This window comes from Aythya marila (assembly GCF_965140915.1).
Source record: "Aythya marila genome assembly, chromosome: 4".
In the NCBI taxonomy this organism is placed as follows: Eukaryota; Metazoa; Chordata; class Aves; order Anseriformes; family Anatidae; genus Aythya; species Aythya marila.
In genome coordinates, this window is record NC_139045.1 from 49,966,556 (window position 1) to 49,987,541 (window position 20,986).

Below are 20,986 nucleotides of genomic sequence, written 5' to 3' on the forward strand. Positions count from 1 at the left end.
CGCTTTCATTCTTAACCTTTTCTGCTTCATTTAAATGAAAAGAGGATAAATCAGCTTCTTCAGAAAACAGACACCATAAAAAGGTCTGCATGTGTGTGGTCTTCACCGTTACTGCCTATTGCTTTTACATATAGACTGAAGCACAGTACAAGCTACCTCCAGCTACAGGCTGCTCTTCCACAAAGATTCCCTCTTGGGACAGTTGAACCACACTGTATTTCTGTGCATTTTAACTTGGGCTGCAGCTGGTGAGCACTCTTTCCTTCTTCAAAATCTTCATGATTACCAGTTTAGGTGAGCCAAACCTTCTCAGATCTTGCTTTTTCAAAGCTTCTGCCATGTTGGTCAAAGAAATTCTTTCACCATGTTTTCACAGCTTATCCCAGGGACAGGTTTCACCTCTTGTCTTCTGCTTCCTACCCTGCATGAGCTTGTATTGCCTGTGCAGCACTGCAGTTTCTATGGAAAGCTGGTGAAACATGGGAGTAGCCACAGAAAGACGGGAGCAACAGAGCAAGGGAGCAGGCTAGATGATGCATTGGCACCTGTTTCACTCACCCTTTTTAGTCATAACTTGAGATCAGCAAGCTGTTCTTTATCTGTACTCAAGTTCTTTTTTTTTTTTTTTTTTTTTGTAAAGAAGAGTAAACTATGGTTACAACTGATTGGAAACTGTATTGGAAAAGGTGATGCTTTTTACTAAGCAATTACACTCTAGTCTGCACTTTTACTAGTGTAGGTTTTCATACCCTCTTTCATTTTTTTCAAATGAATTCTGCAGTTAAAGCAACAATGCTGTTGTAAGTGGAAAAGTAAGCAAAAAGTCTCTGCAGAGAAAGGTAAAAAAGAAAGATAAACATATGAGTGCCTGTAGATGAAAGCAATCATCAGTTGTATTTTATTTATTTATTTATTTTTCTTTTTTTCTTACAGAAAAAGTACAGAAAAGGATCTGTGGATATTTCAAGGATTAAATGTGTAGAAGTTGTAAAAAATGATGGTATTATTCCCTGTCAAAATAAATACCCATTTCAGGTATGTTCCTTTGGTTTATATAAAATACAGTGCTCCTTTCAATAGCACCAAGCCACTTGCTTGAAATTACTGACACTGTTAAACACGGAGCCCATTCTCAGTTCTCTGGGTCTGTTGGAGGGGGCTCAGGGTCAGGGACTGAAAACCATCCCCAAAAGCTCTGCTCATCCTAAAGTCCCTGCTCATGGAAGCTTTGCCTAAAACACTTGGACTTTTTCTTTTCCCTACCCTCTCTGCCTTGGTGTTGACTGGAAACTGCTTAGTCCTCCAGAATAGGTTAGCTGGCAGCCAATTTTCCCTGTCTTCTTTCTTGCACACACTTTATATAAAGCAGCATGTTTGCAATTACCATTAATTTATATAGGAATAAGAAAAACAAGATAAACCTTGTTGCTTTTTCTTCCATTGTGAACTTAATGGAAGTAAACACAGAAAACAAAGTACTTAAAAGGAAAAAAATGTTTAAATGTCAGGTTCTGCTTATGATGGAAGAAATTTTTGATGTGAGCATGAATTTCACTGATGGAAGCAGGGATTTGCCCCCTTTCTACCAGGGCAATACTTGTTTTCTGCCCATACAGGCAGTGAAGAAAAAGAAGGCAAGAATTAACCCAGAATAACAGAGAATCACAAAGTAATATGAAATGGCTGGGAACGAAGGATGCCTGATTATAAAATGCCTTAACAGTTATGAGATACTGTTATTAGAAAATACACAGTGAAGAATGAACAAAGCAAAGCATGAAGCAAACATCTAAAGGAATAATAAGATAATATACCATTACAGAATCCTTCCTGTTCTACTGACAGCACCATGTATAAATAGCAAACCCTAAAAAACTTCACCTTGTTTCTGCATTTTGTCTCATGCTTCTCATGTGGCTGAGGACACTCATTTTGCCAAATGTAACATTTTTTTCCCTTGTTCTGCTTACTGTTTTTGCTAAGGAATAAATAAAAGAGTATTACTAGGTGAAAGGCTTTATTTTATTTTTTTTTTAATATTATATTTCTTTTTCCCTGCAGGTTGTATATGATGCTAATACACTTTATATTTTTGCACCAAGTCCACAAAGCCGGGATCAGTGGGTGAGGAATCTGAAAGAAGGTAAAGGAAATCACTTGCACTTAATATCTGACACATTTAAATAACTTTACTAGAGCTGTGCGCTGGGTCTAGTGAGATGGGGGTAACTCAGTGCTGTGTTTTGGATTTGTGGCTACAAGAGTGCTGAAAACACACCAGTGGTTTAGTGATTTCAGAGGGTGCTTGTGCAGCCTGGAGGCTTTGCCTTTTGCTCATGGTGCCCCCACAGTGACTAGGCAGGGGTGGGCAAGGGACTGGGAGGGGACACAGCTGGGGTAGGGGATGTGAATCGCCCCAAGGGATCTTCCATGCCATATACAGTCATGCTCAGCAATAAACTCTGGGGTAGGGGAAGGAGGGAGTAAGGGGGGGTTGATTTCTAAGCTGGTCATTGCTCACAGGCTGGCTGGGCATTGTTTTACTGGTGGGAGATGGTGTATTATTTCCTTTGCATCACTTTTTTCTTTCTTTCCCTTCTCTTTAAACTGTCACAGCCCACAAGTTTTCTCACTTTTCCTCTTTCTATTATTTTCCCCCATGCCAGTGTGTGGGTTGGGTGCTTAGCTGCTGACAGGTGTCAACCCACAACAAGCTAGAAAAATAAAATGGTGCAACTTCTATTGCACGTATCAACTGACTTTTATTTTTATTGGGTCAGGTCATCATTTGCATACACAGCATGTCAGAATAGATACTGGGCATATCAAGCACCCTGGCTGATTTCATTCAACTTGTCTAGTCTAAATGCAACAAGAATTTGAATTCGTGCCTTTGTACAACATGTAAATCATCAAAAAGCTTAACCGAGCTAGTTAGTGGCATCACTTGGAAGTTTTGTCTGAACATAGCTGGACAGTGTTATGGTGATGGTCTCCCACTGATGTAAAACAACAAGAGACATCTCCCCTGAAATGTGATTCTGATTATTGATATCATACTGAATAAAGATCATTTTTTCAAGAGCCTCTTAATGCCTTCTGCTGTCATCAAACATTCACATTAATTGCAGGTGCTCTTCAAAGTCGTAAGACATAATTCCTGGGCTGGGCTGGGTCGGAAATGACTTCCAAAACTCAGCAGCCTCATAGGGTGGGGATGGGGAGCCTGCTAAACCAAACACAGGCGTTGTGCTGTGAAATAGTGATAAATGTAAGCTAACCTTTCCTCAAGAGCACTAATTACAGAGGAAATGGAGTCACTTGCAGTGGAAACAAAAAGAAAAGAGGCAGCCAGAGCCCACAGGGCCCTCACAGCCGCCCAACTGTGTTGCAGGGTGCAGGTGGGCGCCTGGGTCTGCCTTCACGGAGGCACCAAACACTGCCCTGCTGTGGTGGCTGCTTTGGGCGGGGAGTACAGCACACCCTTCTGGAATAAAGTCATGTATTACCCTAAAAATATCACCTGCCTTCACTGTATGACCTCCGTGTAAACTTGTAAGAAAGTCCTTTAGAGAAGCAGTGTTGTAGCAAGGACAACAAGTAAAGATTATGATTCGTCAAAGACACTAATATTTATTAAGAAAGTCAGAAATCATGATTTGTTTTTCCTTTTTTAATCTTTGCTCTCTATTTCCTGTAGGAATAAAGAACAACAGCAATATAATGGTAAAATACCATCCTAAATTCTGGACAGAGGGAATTTATCAGTGCTGCAGGCAGACAGAAAAATTAGCACCTGGTTGTGAAAGATATAATCTTTTTGAAAACAGTAAGTACATAACTTTACATATGAAATTATGTTGGCATATTTTTCTGTGTTTTGTTGTTGTTATGTGATTCTGTCCTCACATTTGAATGCTGTAGGTATCAGGGAAATTTTATGGTGCACCGTGAACTGTTGATTCTGTGTCTAGAGAAAACAAAAATATTTTTCATCTCCAAACATTTTGTAAAAAGTGTAAAAGTCAGTGAATTGTCCTTCCAAAAAGTGTTTGGAGACAGCTGAAAGGAATCATTGAGGTTGCTGAATTTATTTTCCACTTGGCTTGTGTTTCCCATCTGAAATCTATTTGACCAACTGTTTACCTCAGACTGAGGTTAAAACCTCATGGTGAAAGAGATTCATCTGATCTTTGCCAGCTCTCCAGTTTGAATTAATAACTTCTGTGTATCCGTGTAAAGGAATAACAACCCTACTGGAATTGGTGTTATTAACACCAGTGTGAAAATGGTATGAGAATGTAACTAGGCTTAATGCATTTACAGACACATGGCTCAATTTTCCTAAAAGTTTGCAAACGTCCATATGCTGAACCTGGATGAACCATGACTTCCGTATGCATATGGCTCCTCCAGCATGCAAACCACAGCCTGTACGTGCTCTGCAGTGTATGCTGGAGCATGCAAAGATGTGGAAGTGTGACCCTCACTGCAGCATTGTCCTCTATGACAATACAGTAATTGTCTGTCTTTGATTCAAGGAAAACTCCTTAGTAATAAAAGTAATTGCAACAACGCTTACCTCCTAGTGAAATTAACAGTGCCTGGAAAATTTCCTACATTAGGGCCTTAAAAGGTGGGGAATTGTGTATTTCATTGCATTAAAAGAAGAAAAAACAGTGGCTTGTGGTTGACCTTATTCTGCAAGATCATAGTTCAGCTGTTGAAGTGGAAAAAAGCAGCACAGGAGAAAAAAATAATTTTGGACCTGAGAAGTAATTTAAAAACTGCTTTTTTTAATATATATATATATACATCTTTACACGATTTTATACAAAAAATACAACTTTTATGCCTTATTTGGTAAAGCAAGAATCAGGGGAAACATATATTTTTTATAAGAATAGATATTAATAGGAGCAGACTTTTAGATTATCATGGTGAGAAGAACACTGCTTCCTTTTTATATTCTTTTTATTTATTTACATGTATTTACTATTATTATTCCTTATTAAGGAGCAAGACATGGTTTTGAACTCCAGGAGTCTTTTGGAGGAACCCCATGAGGCATCCCTGCCCGTGGGCTGGCTTGGAGCCGTCTGTGTGGCATGCTGTGGTGTGACACAGATGTCACCAAATCCTGCTGTGAATGTTGCCTGCTGGCCAATTTAGTACAGTGTCACAGAGCACTTAACCAATGTTTTCTCACTTGGAGCTGGTTTTGCTTCCTGACTTACTATGCTATCCTGAAGGCTAAGATGTTAGAGCTTTATCTGAAGTTTAAACCTTTTATCCAATTTTTGAATTAGAAAGTAAACATGAATCTTTTTCTGTGCTCTGTTTGTAGGTGTAGTGACGCTGCCTTCTCCAATGCCAGAAAAAAATACGGTAGGTGTCTGTGCTGCTGATGAATAGGGGGCTGAAAAGCAAATGCCATTGGGGCTGCAGTGCTGCGGTCAGCCTAGCCACTGCAGCTCTCTCCTGGGGCAACCCAGAACTAGCCTAGCTTTTGCCTCTGGGATGCTCGGCTGTTTTGCAGTGGTGTAAGAGTAGGTACTGGGTGGAGTGGAATCATGGAGCAAAGTGGAACGATGATCATTTTGTATCATTTTCAGCGAAGGCCGCCACCGCCTGTTCCTCCGGTTGAGGAGAATGACAGTGAAGAGGAGGAGATAGTGGTGGCAATGTATGACTTCCAGCCTACAGAACGTCATGATTTAAGATTAGACAAAGGTGAAGAATATACAGTAATTGAGAAGAATGACATTCACTGGTGGAAGGCAAGAGACAAATACGGGTAAGCATGAGTTTTTTATTTTTCAATATAATGTTAATAAGGCTGTTTTCAGGTTCTAGTAGTTCATATTGATTACGTATCAACAAATAACAATATTAGACCCCACTTACGACGTAAGTCCTGAAATGTCATCCATATCTTTGTTCCCACATAGAACCCAAACAAAGAAGTGTGGTTCTCAGTAGATTGTGGAGTTTGCGTGCAAAGACTGTTGCAGAACTGAAAGCATTTAACAATGACATTTCCTGTCAGGCAAAACCTAACTTGACTGGTCCAGTACTCCTGTTTTCCTGGGGAATGGCCCATGGAGCGACGTGATTAACATTCAGATCAGCAGGCTCTGACTTCCAGGCTTGAATGATCATTGTCTTGTTTTACAACTGTATCATTAGGGGTAATCTTTGAATGCGCTGAGAGAGTTGCAGTGAGATGCCTTAATGACTATGATGTTCTAATTTTACATTCCTTGGATTAAAATTTTACCCTATGGTTTTCAGGACGGAAGTTACCAAACTTCAATAGTTACCAGGTCAATGTTGCAAACTGTTAAGGGTAATTGCCACTTATTAGATACAGCAGGGCTGCTGTGGCGGTCTACAAATACATTTCTACAGACCAACTGCAACATCTGAGCACAGAAGTGATAGAGAAGCAAAGGTCACTTGTTTTCCCCACTTCTGCTGTTTTTCTTGGACACTTCTGCTGACTGTGCAGATTTTTTAGCTGCAGTGAAAGCTAATGTGGAAATGTTGATGTGAAACGTTCATTTCTGTATGAGTAGTAAAGTGGGTGGCTCAGTAATAAATAGATGACTGCTAGTCATTACTGACCTCTGGTAATTAGCAGAATGAAGCACTGTCTTCTAGACATGCAATTTTACATCTTTTTATTCAGTTTACATATTATATATTCTTTTAGACATGAAGGATATATCCCAAGCAACTATGTAACAGGAAAGAAGTCCAACAACCTGGATCAATATGAGTAAGTGAACATTTGAATTAAAATGTGGAAGACTGTAAAATAAAAGCTAGGCTTTAAGAATTACAATGCATTTCTGAAGTTTTGAAAACAACTGTTTATTATTGTAAACATTGAAGTAAACACATATACCATTGATCTCATGGATTAAACTTAAATATTTGAAATATGTATTTATTTGTTCTGATTCTTCTCAATGTTTTTTGTTGTCATGTATAAAGTAGAGTCAAGTCAGTGAGATTGCCATCACGCATGCAGTTTTTAGGATATTACTATTAAAAGCAGAAAAAAATAAGCAATCAAACTTCAAAACCCTCTTAATTCTTTGACAGACAGAGAGAGAAGGAAATTTATCCATTTTAAATGTGTCCTTTGTTGCTTTCTCACCTTTGAGGCTCTCATTAAAGCCTTGCACTGCTCTGGGCTGAGCCATGAAAGGGGCAGAAAGGGAAGGAAGGAACTGAGCTGCCTTATCTGGTCCAGCTACTTTGTGCCTTACCACCTCGGTGACATGGCTCAGGGTCACTGCACAGAGGATTGCTCCAGATCATCTGTGTGAAACCACTACAGCAGAAATTGAGTACAGGCTTCTGTGCCACTTCCCTGCTCTTCTACCATTGTGGCAGCATGGCTCAAAACAATACACCACACCATTTGCTAGCCGTGTGGTTTTTGTTGTTGTAACTATTCACTGAAATAGGTAGAAACATCAGTGATTATTTGGCTGCTTCACCAAGCACAAGGATGTGGAGCAGTCACATTTAATTCACTTTTGATCTGTTCTGTGGTAGGTCAGTCCTCTGTGGAAAATCATAACCATGTGATTGTGAAGTTACTGAATGAAATCCAATGAAAGCTGGCAGTCATCTCAGCAGGTGACTGGGACAGCTGCTTGAGGGCTGCCTTTAGGCTGGTGGTCTGCTCTCAGGCTGCCATGCATAGTAATCACCACCATCAGCATGCCTCTGTGTTTTAGAAGTGGTTTTGCTCAAAAGTTAGTCCAATTTCCTAAAATTTATTGGTTTATGTGAGATCTCACTGGATCGAATTCAGATTTCAAGGCATTTTTATGGGTAAACACTACTATGTAATAGGTGCTGATGTTGCATTGCAGGTGGTACAGCAGGAACCTGAACCGAAGCAAGGCGGAGCAGCTCCTCAGAAACGAGGTGAGTATGGCAGCCTTGCAGTATGAACCACGATGTTCGCTTAAACTACTCTCTCCTATTTAAGCAAATGCTTAATTTTGGCATGTGCAAATCACAGAACAAGTAGGAAGGACATACAGCTTAAAATTGCTTGTGGTATAAAGCTGTTGATGTGCTTGCATTTTAGGATAAAGAAGGTGGTTTTGTGGTGAGAGACTCAAGTCAGCCTGGCCTGTATACAGTTTCCCTTTATACAAAATTTGGAGGGTAAGTTTCTGTGGCTACCCTGCATACCCTGCCTTGTTTGAATTGATTTGCATGCATATTCAAACCCCTGCGATGGAGGGGAGGCCAGGAGAGAGCTCAACAAAGAAGCAAGGAGCACTATGTTAGAAAACACAGTTGACGAAAATTAGCTCTCAACTCCATGCTTAGGCTACATTGGCTTTAAACCAGTGAAAATCTGAACTGCCACTGAAAGAAAGAGGCTCTCCCATGCCATTCAGTCTTCCCCTTTGTGCCAGTCTACATGTTCAAGTGGGGAGCTGGGTTGGGGAAACAAGCTGGGATGAAAATTAACTCATATGTGTTAATCTTCAACTTGGTTGTGGTACTGAGGTGAACATCCCAAGCAATGAGTGCCCAGGGTCTTTGGTATTCAAGATGTTTCTGAAACATGTAACATTGGGCATCCATGCTGGCTGAATTGGTGCTCACCCTGGGGCTGTGGTGATGTGCAAAGGGACCCCTACCATTGTCTCTGCTCATGACAACAGTCTCAGCTTTCCTCTCCTGACATAGTACAAGTAGCATAGGACCACCAGGCATGGTGTGAGGAGATACAGAGACATCAAATACGTCCATTCAGCATTTGTGCAGATCTTCAGGTCTGAAAGTTGCTTAGTGTGTTCTGTATGTTGCCTCCTGTTAAAGAAAAACGAGCTTTCTTTTTCTAGTCAACATGTTCCTCTTACAAAGTTCAAAACAAATGACAATGTATTATTATATTGTTTCTTTTTTTTTTTTTTTCAGAGAAGGCTCATCAGGAATAAGACACTACCATATAAAAGAAACAGTGACATCACCAAAGCAGTACTACCTCGCAGAAAAACATCTCTTTAACTCCATTCCAGAAATAATTGAGTATCACAAACATAATGCAGCAGGTAGATGGATTACATTTTTTTCCTGTCACTGTGAGTTGATTTGGAAAGGAGTGTGGGGTGTTTAGGGTTTGAATGAAGGCTTTTAGGTTTTTATAGATACTTCTTCCTTAGAGAAATCATGAGACTGCATTTTCACATTGCTTCAATATAGGCAATCATTTGAAAGGTTTTATGTAAATATATATGCATATTCATGTATGTATATATGTTTATATATTATACATATATAACATATATATTTTAAATGTAATTTATGTATTATAAACACACACGCTATTCCTATTATTAGCTCAGTCTAGTGGATAGACACCAGCAACAGAGGTCAGCCTCTAGTTTTAGGACAGACGGTGTTTTCTTTCTATCAATACTTTCTCTAACACTGTATATATTACTCATTCGCCATTCCAATTTGCTTGCTGTACAGTGAATTAGGTCCTTTTTCCTGGCTGAGACACAAGCACAGAACAAGCTGAGGTAAAGGTGTGGCAAAATTAGTTTTTGACAGTCTTTGACAGTTCGGTGTGCTCTGATCCACAGTGAAATAGAAGAATGGCTTTATTCTGTCAGGAAAAAAAAACATTAATTTAGCTCCGTGTCACGTCTCTAGCAGTGGCCTATAACCCACAGCAGATGGGCAGGGATGGTACTGCCCCAGAGTACTCTCTAGGTGCTTACCTGTGGGTCACCATGGCTTAAAATGATATAACCCCCATACAGAAAACACATGAGAAGAACAGCATTTTTTTTTTCAGTGAGTGCCTGAAAATGTATCTTTGTAAAGGTTGGACACCTAGATCTACGGCTGACAGCTCATGCTGGTGTCTACCTACTGTATGAAAGTATGGGGAGAGTTTAGGAATCTGGTTGAAGGCAAAGATACTAATATAGTATTTTTTTTTAAGTTCAGTCTGTGCTTTTATTTCTTTCATGAGCTATGTTTTCCAGATGTTTATGTGAAATTCAGATGACCAAGCATTCCCCAGTGATATTCTAGATAATGCTTTTTTGAAAAACATGCTCCAAAATCTAACCCTGCTTTTCATTTGTTATAATTGATTTTACTGATTATTTTTAATTGCTTCATTCATTTTTCCTTTTGTTGTATCAAGTTGTGACAGAATCTAAAAGATTTTAGCAGAATATTCAGCAAGTACCCAGCATCTTTTTTTCATATGAAACACTGTACAAAATAAATGTGAAAGTGAAACTCACGTTAACTTTACGTAAAACCTTTTAGACAGTCTTTCTGATCTTTATGAAAGGGGTGGTCTCTGGTCAGCCTTCATTGGTGCTTGCATAACAGTAAAGCACAAATATGTATACATATGTCTATATCCATCAGTAAAGATGATAACTCACCAGTAAAGATGATGCAACAAGTTAGATGCAGTGAGCTCTCTTGTGTACCTTGAAGCTACTTTGAATAGTCAAAACAATGCAATAGCAGCAAATAGAGTCAAAGCTGTATGTAAGTTTATTGTTAGCCAGTGCTGCACTCTGCAATGAACAAGCAGCTGAGTTGCTGTTGGCACTGTTTCAGAAATAAGCTGTATCCTTGAATTAACTTTGAATTTCAGGTCTTGTTACGAGGCTGCGTTACCCAGTGACCCCAAAGAAGACAACGGCACCAACAACTGCAGGATTCAGCTACGGTAACTTTGTGTTATATTGATCTATACATACCTTTTCTGATTTTATATATATAAGCTGCCACAACATTTTCTAAAAATTTTCAGAAAAACTTATTTTGTACTGTGATACTATCTTACATGGGTCCAAGTTGTATATTTGAGATCCTTGCAGAGAGAATTGCTGTAGAAAGGCATCAGAGCTGGTGGCAGGCATGTGGTGCTAAGGAATTCCATGAGTAGAAGCAGAACCTGCTGCTGGTGCTCCAGGGCAATTCAGCATCTTCCTCTACTTTTTTGTGGACACCTTGGGCTCTTCCTGATTAAAGAGCTGTGCCTCCTTCATAAGCCTTCAGACTTCTTACTCAACCTTGGCCCTTTGATCTCTGCAGAAGTATTGCTTTTTTTCTTTTATTTAACATTTTAAGTGGTCCATTTTTAAGAACAGCACACCAGGGAACCCAACGGTCTCTATGCATTGACAGAACTTTGTATGATGACATCTTCTTGAATCGAGTCTGATAATATCAGTATATATTTATTGGCTTTGGGAAATTTTGTTTTTTTGCCTTCTGTGTTGCTCAGCAGCTAGTTGAAAGTTGTGTCTAGCTAAAATTTTCCCTTCTTTTTTTGGTGAGACGTAGAACTGGTACATTTTCAAGTTAATTTGAATAAGTTTTCTCCCTAAATTCCCCAATTTGATAGTAATCTATGGTTTCTCTTCCTCTTCTCTATCACCTACTAGTTCAACATGTTTGCTTATATAACAGTAAGGGGCTCTCACTTTTTTTTTTTTTTCAGAGAAATGGGAAATTAATCCCTCGGAGCTGACTTTCATGAGAGAACTGGGGAGTGGTCTATTTGGAGTAGTGCGCCTTGGGAAATGGAGGGCACAGTACAAAGTGGCCATCAAAGCAATTCGGGAAGGTGCGATGTATGAAGAGGACTTCATCGAAGAAGCCAAAGTGATGATGTGAGTTGCTGTATGGTCCTTGGCACTTATAAAAGTGCCAGTTCTGGGCCTTTGATGGCATATACTAATTCTAGATAAAACACTTCAGGCATATGGTATTTTGGAGTTTTGTGGGGTAAAGAGCTAGTGCAGGATGGAGGAAGTAATAAGTACATGATTTCAACCTTTTCAGGAAACTAACGCATCCTAAATTAGTTCAGCTGTATGGTGTGTGCACACAGCAGAGACCTATATACATCGTGACAGAGTTCATGGAGCACGGATGCCTTCTGAATTACCTGAGACAAAAACGTGGAGTTTTCAGTAAAGACGTCCTTCTCACAATGTGCCAAGATGTATGTGAGGGAATGGAGTACCTGGAGAGAAACAGCTTTATCCACAGAGACCTGGTAACATCCTGTTATGCAATATACTCTTCCTTAAAATTTTTATTACTGGCTTTATCTATTCCTTTTTGAAACAGCCTGTTCGTAAATAACAGCTTTTATTCTCACAAAAGATTGTAAGTAGTTTAAGTTGGCTATTCAGGTTCTAACCAAATCTCTAAAGCTGCAATGTACCACAAAAGATGAGAGGTTTCTCTCTCCTGAGAAAAGGGAACAAAATTGCTCTGAAATGTTTATTAAAAGTAGATAGCTGTTTGCACTGAAATAATAGTGTATCTTTATTCCATATTGGTGCCATTTTTACTGCTCATGAATCCCTTGAGATCATAATTTTTCTTGGTAATTTTTTACAAAATGGTTTAGCTGTAAAAACAACACTATCAAGAGCAAATGCGTATTTTATTCTGGACCATAATGGGAATGCACCACTGAGCTTGGTGAATCAGTGAACTTGTGGAGCAAAATGAGGGCAAAGTCCTCATTTTATTGTTGTAATTCATCTGAGATAGACTGCAAGTTTTAATCCAATTCTAACCATTCCCTTTTCAGGCTGCCAGGAACTGCTTGGTGAATGATTCAGGAGTGGTCAAAGTGTCTGATTTTGGAATGACAAGGTATAGTTATGGTGATACTGGAGAATTCACCTAGCCCCTGTTCTTGTATGAAAGAGAATGCACATCAAGCAGTTACAGGAAAAAAAAGATATTTTTTGACTTCTCTAAGGAACATCCTTTGCTTCATTTCTCCAGTGCTTTTAAAGATTATTTGTTCTGTAGTGATGTGTCTCTTTCCTTTATCTTTTCAACTGTGGAAAAGCAAAACTGTATTCTCTAGAGAATCAAGTGTGCCCTTATCCTGCAAGGCCTGGCTCTGAACAAACGCAGTGGTCTGACTGTTTAAAAGAAAAAAAAACACATCAACCAACCAACCAAAAAAAACCCACCAACCAACCAACCCAAAAAACCCTAATACAAAACAGGGTTTGGCCATACTTGTCTTGGCTGTTGCCACCATTCTGTGCTACTCAGCTTGCGTGTCTCTTGATATCTGAATCCAAAGTGACCAGTGAGAAATAGAGCAAGAAATGGACGATTTTGCATCATTTTTTTCTGGTAACACAGAAAAATTTGAGTTGCATGTGGCCTAGACTTTTGTTGTATAGCTTAAATAATCACAAGACTCCAAGGTAAATAGAAAATCAAACTGTGCCTTGACTGAAACCTTAGTGCTGGTCTGAAGAAGCTGTTTTTATCATGTGTTACTAAGTCATGGCCGTTAGGTGGCAATATGAGCTTCTGAAATTCAACTCCAAATCTAAATTATGATGCGTACGCTTGGAGGCCAATGGAAAGATTTAATGCTTTTCTTTTTTAGGTATGTCCTTGATGATCAATACACAAGCTCCTCGGGGGCTAAATTTCCTGTGAAATGGTGCCCCCCAGAAGTTTTTAATTATAGCCGATTCAGCAGCAAGTCAGATGTCTGGTCATTTGGTAAGACGTTCATCATTGAAACAAAGCACTATTTTTACATTTTGTCAATAGCAGTTAAGCTCCAGTTATCTGGAAGTATTCAGATGTCTATGAAGAAGTTCAGAGAAACTGCTTACCATGGTTTTATGCTTGCATAATGTTTTCACGGAGGTTATTAGTGCTGTTACTTATTAAAATCCATGCTACTAGAATAAAGTTTTTTCATTAATGACACAGGTGAACACTGCTTATAGAATATGGATCTTAAGCTATTTTTTTCAGAAAGACTGAAAGCCTAGAGCTTAAAATAAACATTTATTTTAAGAACTTATTTGTTTATTTTCTTAATGTTTATTTTCATTCTTTAGGTGTTTTAATGTGGGAAGTGTTTACGGAAGGAAAAATGCCCTTTGAAAAAAGTTCCAACTATGAGGTGGTAACTATGGTTAGCCAAGGACATCGTTTATATCGGCCCAAACTGGCCTGTAAGCAGGTGTATGAAGTCATGATGATGTGCTGGCAGGAGGTATGCATTTTTTGGTGTGGGGGGATGTTTTCCCTTTGAATTAAAAAAAAAAGGGGCCAGTCCAGCAACAGCAATTAATCTGTATTGCAGCATTCTGACTGTAACCAGGTCATCAAGGCCTGAGATCCCAGCAGACTAACTCATGTGCCCTTCCTTCCTGAGCAATATTCATATGGAGATAATAGCTGTTGGCTGGTAGAACAAAAAAGAGCAGTTTTTTTTCCTGTACATGTGGTACAAGAGAGGCATAAAGAGGAAGATAGGGAAAAGAAGGTGCCCCTTGATCTACTGCTGATGGTGCATTAAAGACAGGGTACAAGAGATGAGATGTAGACCAGACCTGAATGTTGGTAGACAGATAATGGAAAACTTGTGCATTTGCTATATCAAAAGAACCAGCTGAGTGAGGCAGAGAGAATTGTCCTGTACTCAGGTCAGTGGGAGAATGAGCCTTAGGTGAGAAGAAGGGAGTGGAAAGTGGGGTATATAAGAGTCGTCAAATATAATTTTGATACAACTGATGTGAAAACTAAATTAAATACTTTAAGTACCAACTAATGTAACATAAAGCAGATTTTATGGTATTAATGTAGAAAGTCTATGAAAGAATAGATCGGTTTAATTAATTGCCTCTAATTTTGAGAGAGCAATCAGGGAAACAAAGAATGGAAAGAGCTAATTACTGCTCTTTTCCAGTGATAAAGATGACAAATGGTCTGACACTTGTCTTGAAGGAGAATGTGTTGGAACAAAAAGTAATTAGTCATGAAACTGACTGGTGGATATCTAACACGTACAAAGCAGTTGGTTTATGAAACAAAAAAATACATTAAAAACAACAGTGCCCTGGAGGGCTGAAAAATAATAAATGTTTCTACAATCCAGAAAGGCTTGTCACAGGAACTAGGAAATTGTAGACCATTAAATTTTGTTTGTACTTGGAAACCTGCTTGAAATGATCATTAAAATGGACTAAGAAATAACAGTAAGTTATTTGTTAACACTCTGTGCATATCAATATGTGTTTATAGAATTTATATGACCATCAGTGAATTGATTAAAAATGTATTGATCTCACGAGGGGTTATTAACAGCAAAAACTAAGCAATCATAGTATTGGAAAGAGAGAATCTTCACGAATCACAAAGAGGACACAAATAATGGCAACGTCTTTGTCATAAAATGTGATTAACTGTAGGTACCTTTGTCCTTGCTTAATAAATTTAATAATGATTTGAAAAGTGTGTGAATACTGAATCTTCAAAATGCACAAATGTATTTAAGCTGATAAATGAAGGAAAGGTGCAAGTTATCCAGGCACTGAAAAGATGTTAAATTAACTGTATCAGTAAGGTCAGCAAAGAAACTGCCTCAGTGTATTGATGTAACCAAATGAAACAAAGAGGATGTTATGACATACAGGGAACCGTGTGGAAGACAAATAGAGTAAATGAAGAATACTGTTGCTTAAGTCTATGACGCAGTCTCATTTCTCATTTCTCAGTCCAAAAAACGTGGACGAGATTTCAAAGAATCACGCTCAGAATGCTTAGGAGCATGAACAAGTTGCCTAAAGAAAGATTAGAATCATTTATTTGGGAGGATAGGGAGATAGGAATAAAAAAATGTAGCATTATGCAAAATAATGAATTCTACGAAGGGTGTAGTCCAACAACACATATTTGTTTATGTGTTTACGTTTAATGAAATAGCAAATTCATTGCAATGGAATGATGTTGAGACAAAGAATTTACCGAAATCAGCACAACTTTTTTGCTTTCTGATCACAGCTATGCATACTTTTGTTTTTAGAAACCAGAGGGACGCCCAACTTTTGAAGACTTGCTCCATATAATCGTTGACATTGCAGAAAATGAAGATGCTTTCTGAAAAAAAAGACAACATCAGCAGAAGTATTGAGAAGAAATCACTTTCAAGAGATGTGGCTTCATCATTTCCTTTTAAAGGCTTGGCCCTGTAGGCTGCTGGATGCTGCTAAACAGTGTGGGGAACCCATAACATTTGATTCACTTCAATAGATAGTTTTATATGATGTTGGGAAATGAGCACATTACCTTCAGCAATACTGGCAGTATTTCCTCTGAAAACTCAGCACTGCATAGCCAAAAACGTGTGCTGTTTATGGAGAAAGAAAGAGAATATGACCAAAGCCCAGGAGCTTAATTTGCATTTACTGGGTTGGATTCATGTATGTACAGTCCATGTTTCTGAGTTTCTCTTTACACAGGCAGTAGTAGTAGTAATAGTGATTTGCATGCGTAAAAATTGAAGGTATCTATAAATGGCTATTTACTGACATTCAAACGTTTCTAGAGATTTTCCAGAAACATTATTTTTCTCAGTTGATGGGTGTTTTATGATGCAGCAAGAACACAAAATGTGCCTCATTCATTTGCACGTGGTAGGTTGTTAGCAACAGTTTCAGTTCAATGTAACACTCCGAAGAGGATTTGCTTCAGGACTGAGTCATGATATGCCCCAAGCCCTTCTAGGCTGTTTGTTCCACTGGAGATCTTGCAAGGTTAGTCTTGACATTATTCATGGAAAATCAGTCCAAGATTCAGCACAACTGGCTGTCAGTGTACCATAATACCTTGTTTTGGATTAATTATAAAATAATTTATATGCTGTATGTATTGTAAATATATAAATTTCATGCATTTATTTATATAAACTCTGTGTATTTCTCTTGAAATTTTCAAACAAATTTGTCCTACTGTGTCTTACATACAACTGAATACATGGGTTTGTAAATGAGGGAAAACACACTCTCAGGTGTGTTAAAGGAGGGCTTGTCTTTGTCTGTCATATATACCTACAGGGATGTAACCTTTCTGTTTTTAACAGATAATGTCATACTACATGTGTGTGTAAATAAAATGAATGTTAACTATGGTTTGGAACAATGTGTAATGCGTTGCCATTAATTTACCGTCAGGACAGTGCATTGTAAGCCAAACTTCTTGTGATCACATTGTCCATGTGAATATGCCATTATGATAGCCCATGTATATAAGTATCTTTGTGTACACACTCTCTATTAAATATATAGACTGTAGTATCAATATATATTTGATTGGTTTGGCTATGATCAAAAGTTTCATGCAGAAAAGTTTAAACTCTCCTTAATAGCTATGTGCCCTTTCCCTTCTGTTGGAAGGCAGAAGTCTCTGCAGCCTTGTTAAAGTCTGTCCTGCCTCCCTCCCCCCCAAAAAAAAAAAGTTTCCATGCAAAGAGTAGTATAGTGAAGTTTATTTCAAATAAAGTTATTAAAGGTAAGTATAGTTACCTTAATAGATTCCATCATTGCTGCATTTTATCATTTCTGTAGTCAGTGTTGTAGGGTCTTAGCTTTCCCTCACTGCTTTGTCTAAGCCTTTATGTTCAAAAGGAGGAAGTCTCTTGTCTGCAGAAATAGTTTCCTTTTCCTGTAGTATTCCATAGAACCATTTCAGGGTGTCAGAAAAGGTTTAAATTATTTCTTTTTTTTTTTTTTTTTTAATGATGAAGTCTCACAAGATTATCTCTGCTATACAAACAGACCTGTCAAAGAGTTGAGTCCAAACCACTATGAAATTAATACATACAGCACATACTGTTGAAGGGAAAAATATTTGCATTTTCTACCTGTAGTAGAAAAGAATAGCATGAAAGATCTAAGGTAAGCAAAGCTCATCTTGTCTTCTCTAGCTGCTTCTCTGAATCCCAGTTTCTTGCCCGAGACACTGCAAAGTATGGCATTGCCAACACTTCCAACAGTATGTAATGAGGAATTTTACAGGAATAAGCAATGTTTCCCAGAAAACATATATGAAGCATGGGAAAACCTGGAGATTAATAGTTTCCAGTAAACCTTAGGGCTGTTTCTTTATTCAACAATAATTACACGTTAATATATATGATAAAACATATCCTAAATGTACTGAAGTTTGGCAGGAGTTTCCTCAATGAGGTGGGTGCTTTGGATGCCACTTTGGATCCTTCCCTTCACTTGCCTTTACATGCTACAAGAATAATTTCTGCATATCCCCTGTTGGGTTTGATGCTTCCTTGGGAACAATGAGGCACCTTTTTTTCTAGATTACTTAATTTTTCAGTTGAATCTAGCCTCAGATGGTTAATTTTGGGATGAATCAGAACAGATTTGGAGGCAGCTGTCTTGGTTACTTAACCTGTCTTTGAAGACATTGGAAAAAATACCATGCCATCATTTCTTATGGATGAGCTCAGCTATACTAAAACAACTTCATATCTTCTCTGTCTCAATAAAACTTTTTTTTTTTTTTTTTTTTCAAATGCCAGGATCAAAAATTCATCTGAAATGAACCAAATTCTGGTACATCTGCTGCATTTTTCCCCATTTTAAAGCAGTACTTAACCCTACTGATTATAGTTCAATATTTTTTCTTTAAAGTATGTATTTGATTCTAGAAAGCTGACAGGCAGACAGATTTTTTTTTTTTTTTTAACTTACCAGATGTGTGATTAGTATCTACTTTTTTTTTTTTTTTTTTCTTTAGGAAAGTGGGTGGGGTCAAAATGTATTTGTGTTTTACTAGGCTTCAGAGCAGAGCTAGGCACTCAGACAGTAGGCACTCAGACAGGGGTGTTTTACTGGCGCAACTGATGAAGAAAGGTTTGCATTTCATTTGAATATAAGCAGACAGCCAGATATGATTCTTTCTACCTGTAAGTAAATTGGCCCACATATTTTTATCTTGGAAGTATTGTTTTGTGCAGTAGCTGTATACTTAGCAAATGAGTGATTTAAATATTGCCATAAAAATGCCAAACAGCTTCCTCTTGTGCTGCTTAGGTGATCTGTATTTGGACTCCTTGTTTTGACTTACTTTCAAAATTACTACATGAATATGAATCTAGTATATGATGGGTTCAGCAAAACATCTACTTTTTCAGACAGGTACAGAGATACTCCCACTTGCTGTCCTTAAAATTATGTACAGGATAGACATGAATAAAAAGTTTGGTAGGACTAGAGTTGTCTTTCCTCCAGTGCAGAATTAACTCAGGAAAATATAGAAAGCCTAAACCTACACAAGTGAAAAACTAAAAACTTGTCTTTCGAAGTATTTTTAGCAGCAAACTGTACTGTTACTTTCTACTAGATAAGGTGCAAACATACCTGATCAGGAGGCATAATGTGTGTTATATTAAAGGTTTGGTTTTGATGGGTGAAGCTGATTTGCTTTATAAAAATGTACATGCTAGAAAGGGACTACAGCAATTTCAAAATTACTAGTGCTTTGAGACACATTGAATCAGAAAAACAAGCTTAAGCCAAGAAGCTTATGAAATAAAATCATAAAATGCAAATGATAAAAACTCATCTCTAACCTGTTGCTTTCATCAAGTCCTTTGATACTATTTCCCCAAGACTACAAATTAAAGGGAGGCATAACTGAAGATAGGAGGGAGATTGCACATGAATTGGCCACACAGATAATTTTACCAACCTAAAGCATTCTGTAGGGTATTTTTGGACATAGAACACCTGCTGACAGGCTATCACGAAGGACTTCCATGTTTTCACTGTGCCTTTTAAGTTTTGTTGGGACTGTATTTCAGCTATTCAAGCAAACAGCTGTTTCACCTCACAACAGGCCAATCTTTTTCTTCTTCTTCTAGCATCCCATCTGCTTAATTGTGCACAGGCAGAATTTTTTTTTCAGGCCTCCAAGTTGGTTATAAAAATATCAGCTGCAAAATTTTAAGCTCGATATTTATAAGGCCAGCTTGAAAACCACTTTCCTAGGATTTCCACTTCTTCCACATGCCTTCCTTGCCACGGTATCTTTTCTCTTTTCAAACTGTGTGTGATAAATGTCCAATTTTGGACATCATCCTATAGGTTATCATAGCTCTGTATTAGCATTAGGATTCTTACTTGTTATTCTGTCATCAGAAAGATAATATGACACTCTTAAAAACAAGCGTTTTCCTCCTAATATAGCCATTTCCGGAAAGAAAAAGACACAAGCAGTGAAATGGGATACATTTTTGTTCCCATGTTGAATTATTTGTAGAATGGCTGAACTTTGAGATTGCAAACATCCATCAGAAGTTGGAGAGAGAAAATTCTCCATGCAATTAAAGAAGGAGGTTGATTAAAGAAGGAGATTCAACAGCCTAAATTCTCATCTTGTTTGATTTAAACGTAGGTTTTAAGTTACCCACTTTAATTGATTCATGATGAGTTACGCTTCCTGATGATCAAAGCCAAATGTGTTTTGGTAGCTTATGTTTTGACATAACTCAGGAAATGTGGGCTGAAAGGTCTAGTGGGGCTGCGGGTGCCGGAAAAATCTTCCTTCGGTGGATTTAAAAGACGCAAGGTTTGACCAATTTCTCTGGAAGTTTTGGAAAAATGTTTGGTTATGTAGGAAACAGAGAAGCAGGACCTGGTAACAGTGATGGGTCCATAACTGATTTATTTTAACAGCCTTACAAAAAATTTGCCGTTAAAAATTACTGAATATTTTCTTCCATTAGCCAATATATCTTTCCTGTGTCCTTTCCAAGCAGTAAGTCTGTCATTCATATAATAGATCTTACAGGTCTTGCTGTTCTCTTCAAAAAACGGGGTCCAAAACGCAAATGCAAAATGTGATTTTCTTCTTGCTGATGTACAGCTCTCACTGATTCCATCACTGCTTAATTTTTAAATGATGAACACATCAGTGTGACCTGCTAGTATGTATGTGAATCTAACATACATAGTTGAAAATATACAATCTAACATAATAGTTGACAAATGCAGAGTGTTTTGCTTAAGAAAAGGTCCTTGTTTCAAAATTGAAGGAAACCAGAATTATTCCACTGAGTCCTGTGATTTGAGTTAGGGCATAGCAGAAAGGAGAAGAAGAAGCA

General features: G+C 38.1%; 2 protein-coding genes across 5 annotated transcripts in view; both read left to right on the forward strand.

The window, feature by feature from the left end:
* TEC (tec protein tyrosine kinase) overlaps positions 1 to 16,007 on the forward strand; it is a 47,787-nt gene extending 31,780 nt beyond the window's left edge. For all 4 annotated transcript variants that reach the window (XM_082760157.1, XM_082760156.1, XM_082760158.1 and 1 more), the window contains 16 exons: positions 934 to 1,035; positions 2,062 to 2,143; positions 3,701 to 3,829; positions 5,348 to 5,388; positions 5,616 to 5,797; positions 6,716 to 6,781; positions 7,893 to 7,947; positions 8,114 to 8,193; positions 8,959 to 9,092; positions 10,670 to 10,744; positions 11,522 to 11,693; positions 11,866 to 12,082; positions 12,629 to 12,693; positions 13,454 to 13,572; positions 13,920 to 14,077; positions 15,890 to 16,007. In XM_082760157.1, coding sequence (XP_082616283.1) covers positions 934 to 1,035; positions 2,062 to 2,143; positions 3,701 to 3,829; positions 5,348 to 5,388; positions 5,616 to 5,797; positions 6,716 to 6,781; positions 7,893 to 7,947; positions 8,114 to 8,193; positions 8,959 to 9,092; positions 10,670 to 10,744; positions 11,522 to 11,693; positions 11,866 to 12,082; positions 12,629 to 12,693; positions 13,454 to 13,572; positions 13,920 to 14,077; positions 15,890 to 15,967 — 1,755 coding nt within the window. In that variant the 3' untranslated portion in view covers positions 15,968 to 16,007. The remainder of the gene's footprint in view (positions 1 to 933; positions 1,036 to 2,061; positions 2,144 to 3,700; positions 3,830 to 5,347; positions 5,389 to 5,615; positions 5,798 to 6,715; positions 6,782 to 7,892; positions 7,948 to 8,113; positions 8,194 to 8,958; positions 9,093 to 10,669; positions 10,745 to 11,521; positions 11,694 to 11,865; positions 12,083 to 12,628; positions 12,694 to 13,453; positions 13,573 to 13,919; positions 14,078 to 15,889) is intronic.
* A 2,636-nt stretch (positions 16,008 to 18,643) lies between these two features.
* The window catches only part of LOC309878116 (tyrosine-protein kinase TXK-like), a 20,647-nt gene continuing 18,304 nt past the window's right edge, over positions 18,644 to 20,986 (forward strand). The window contains exon 1 of the mRNA XM_082760299.1: positions 18,644 to 18,787. Within this exon, the coding sequence (XP_082616425.1) occupies positions 18,772 to 18,787 (16 nt within the window). The 5' untranslated portion in view covers positions 18,644 to 18,771. The remainder of the gene's footprint in view (positions 18,788 to 20,986) is intronic.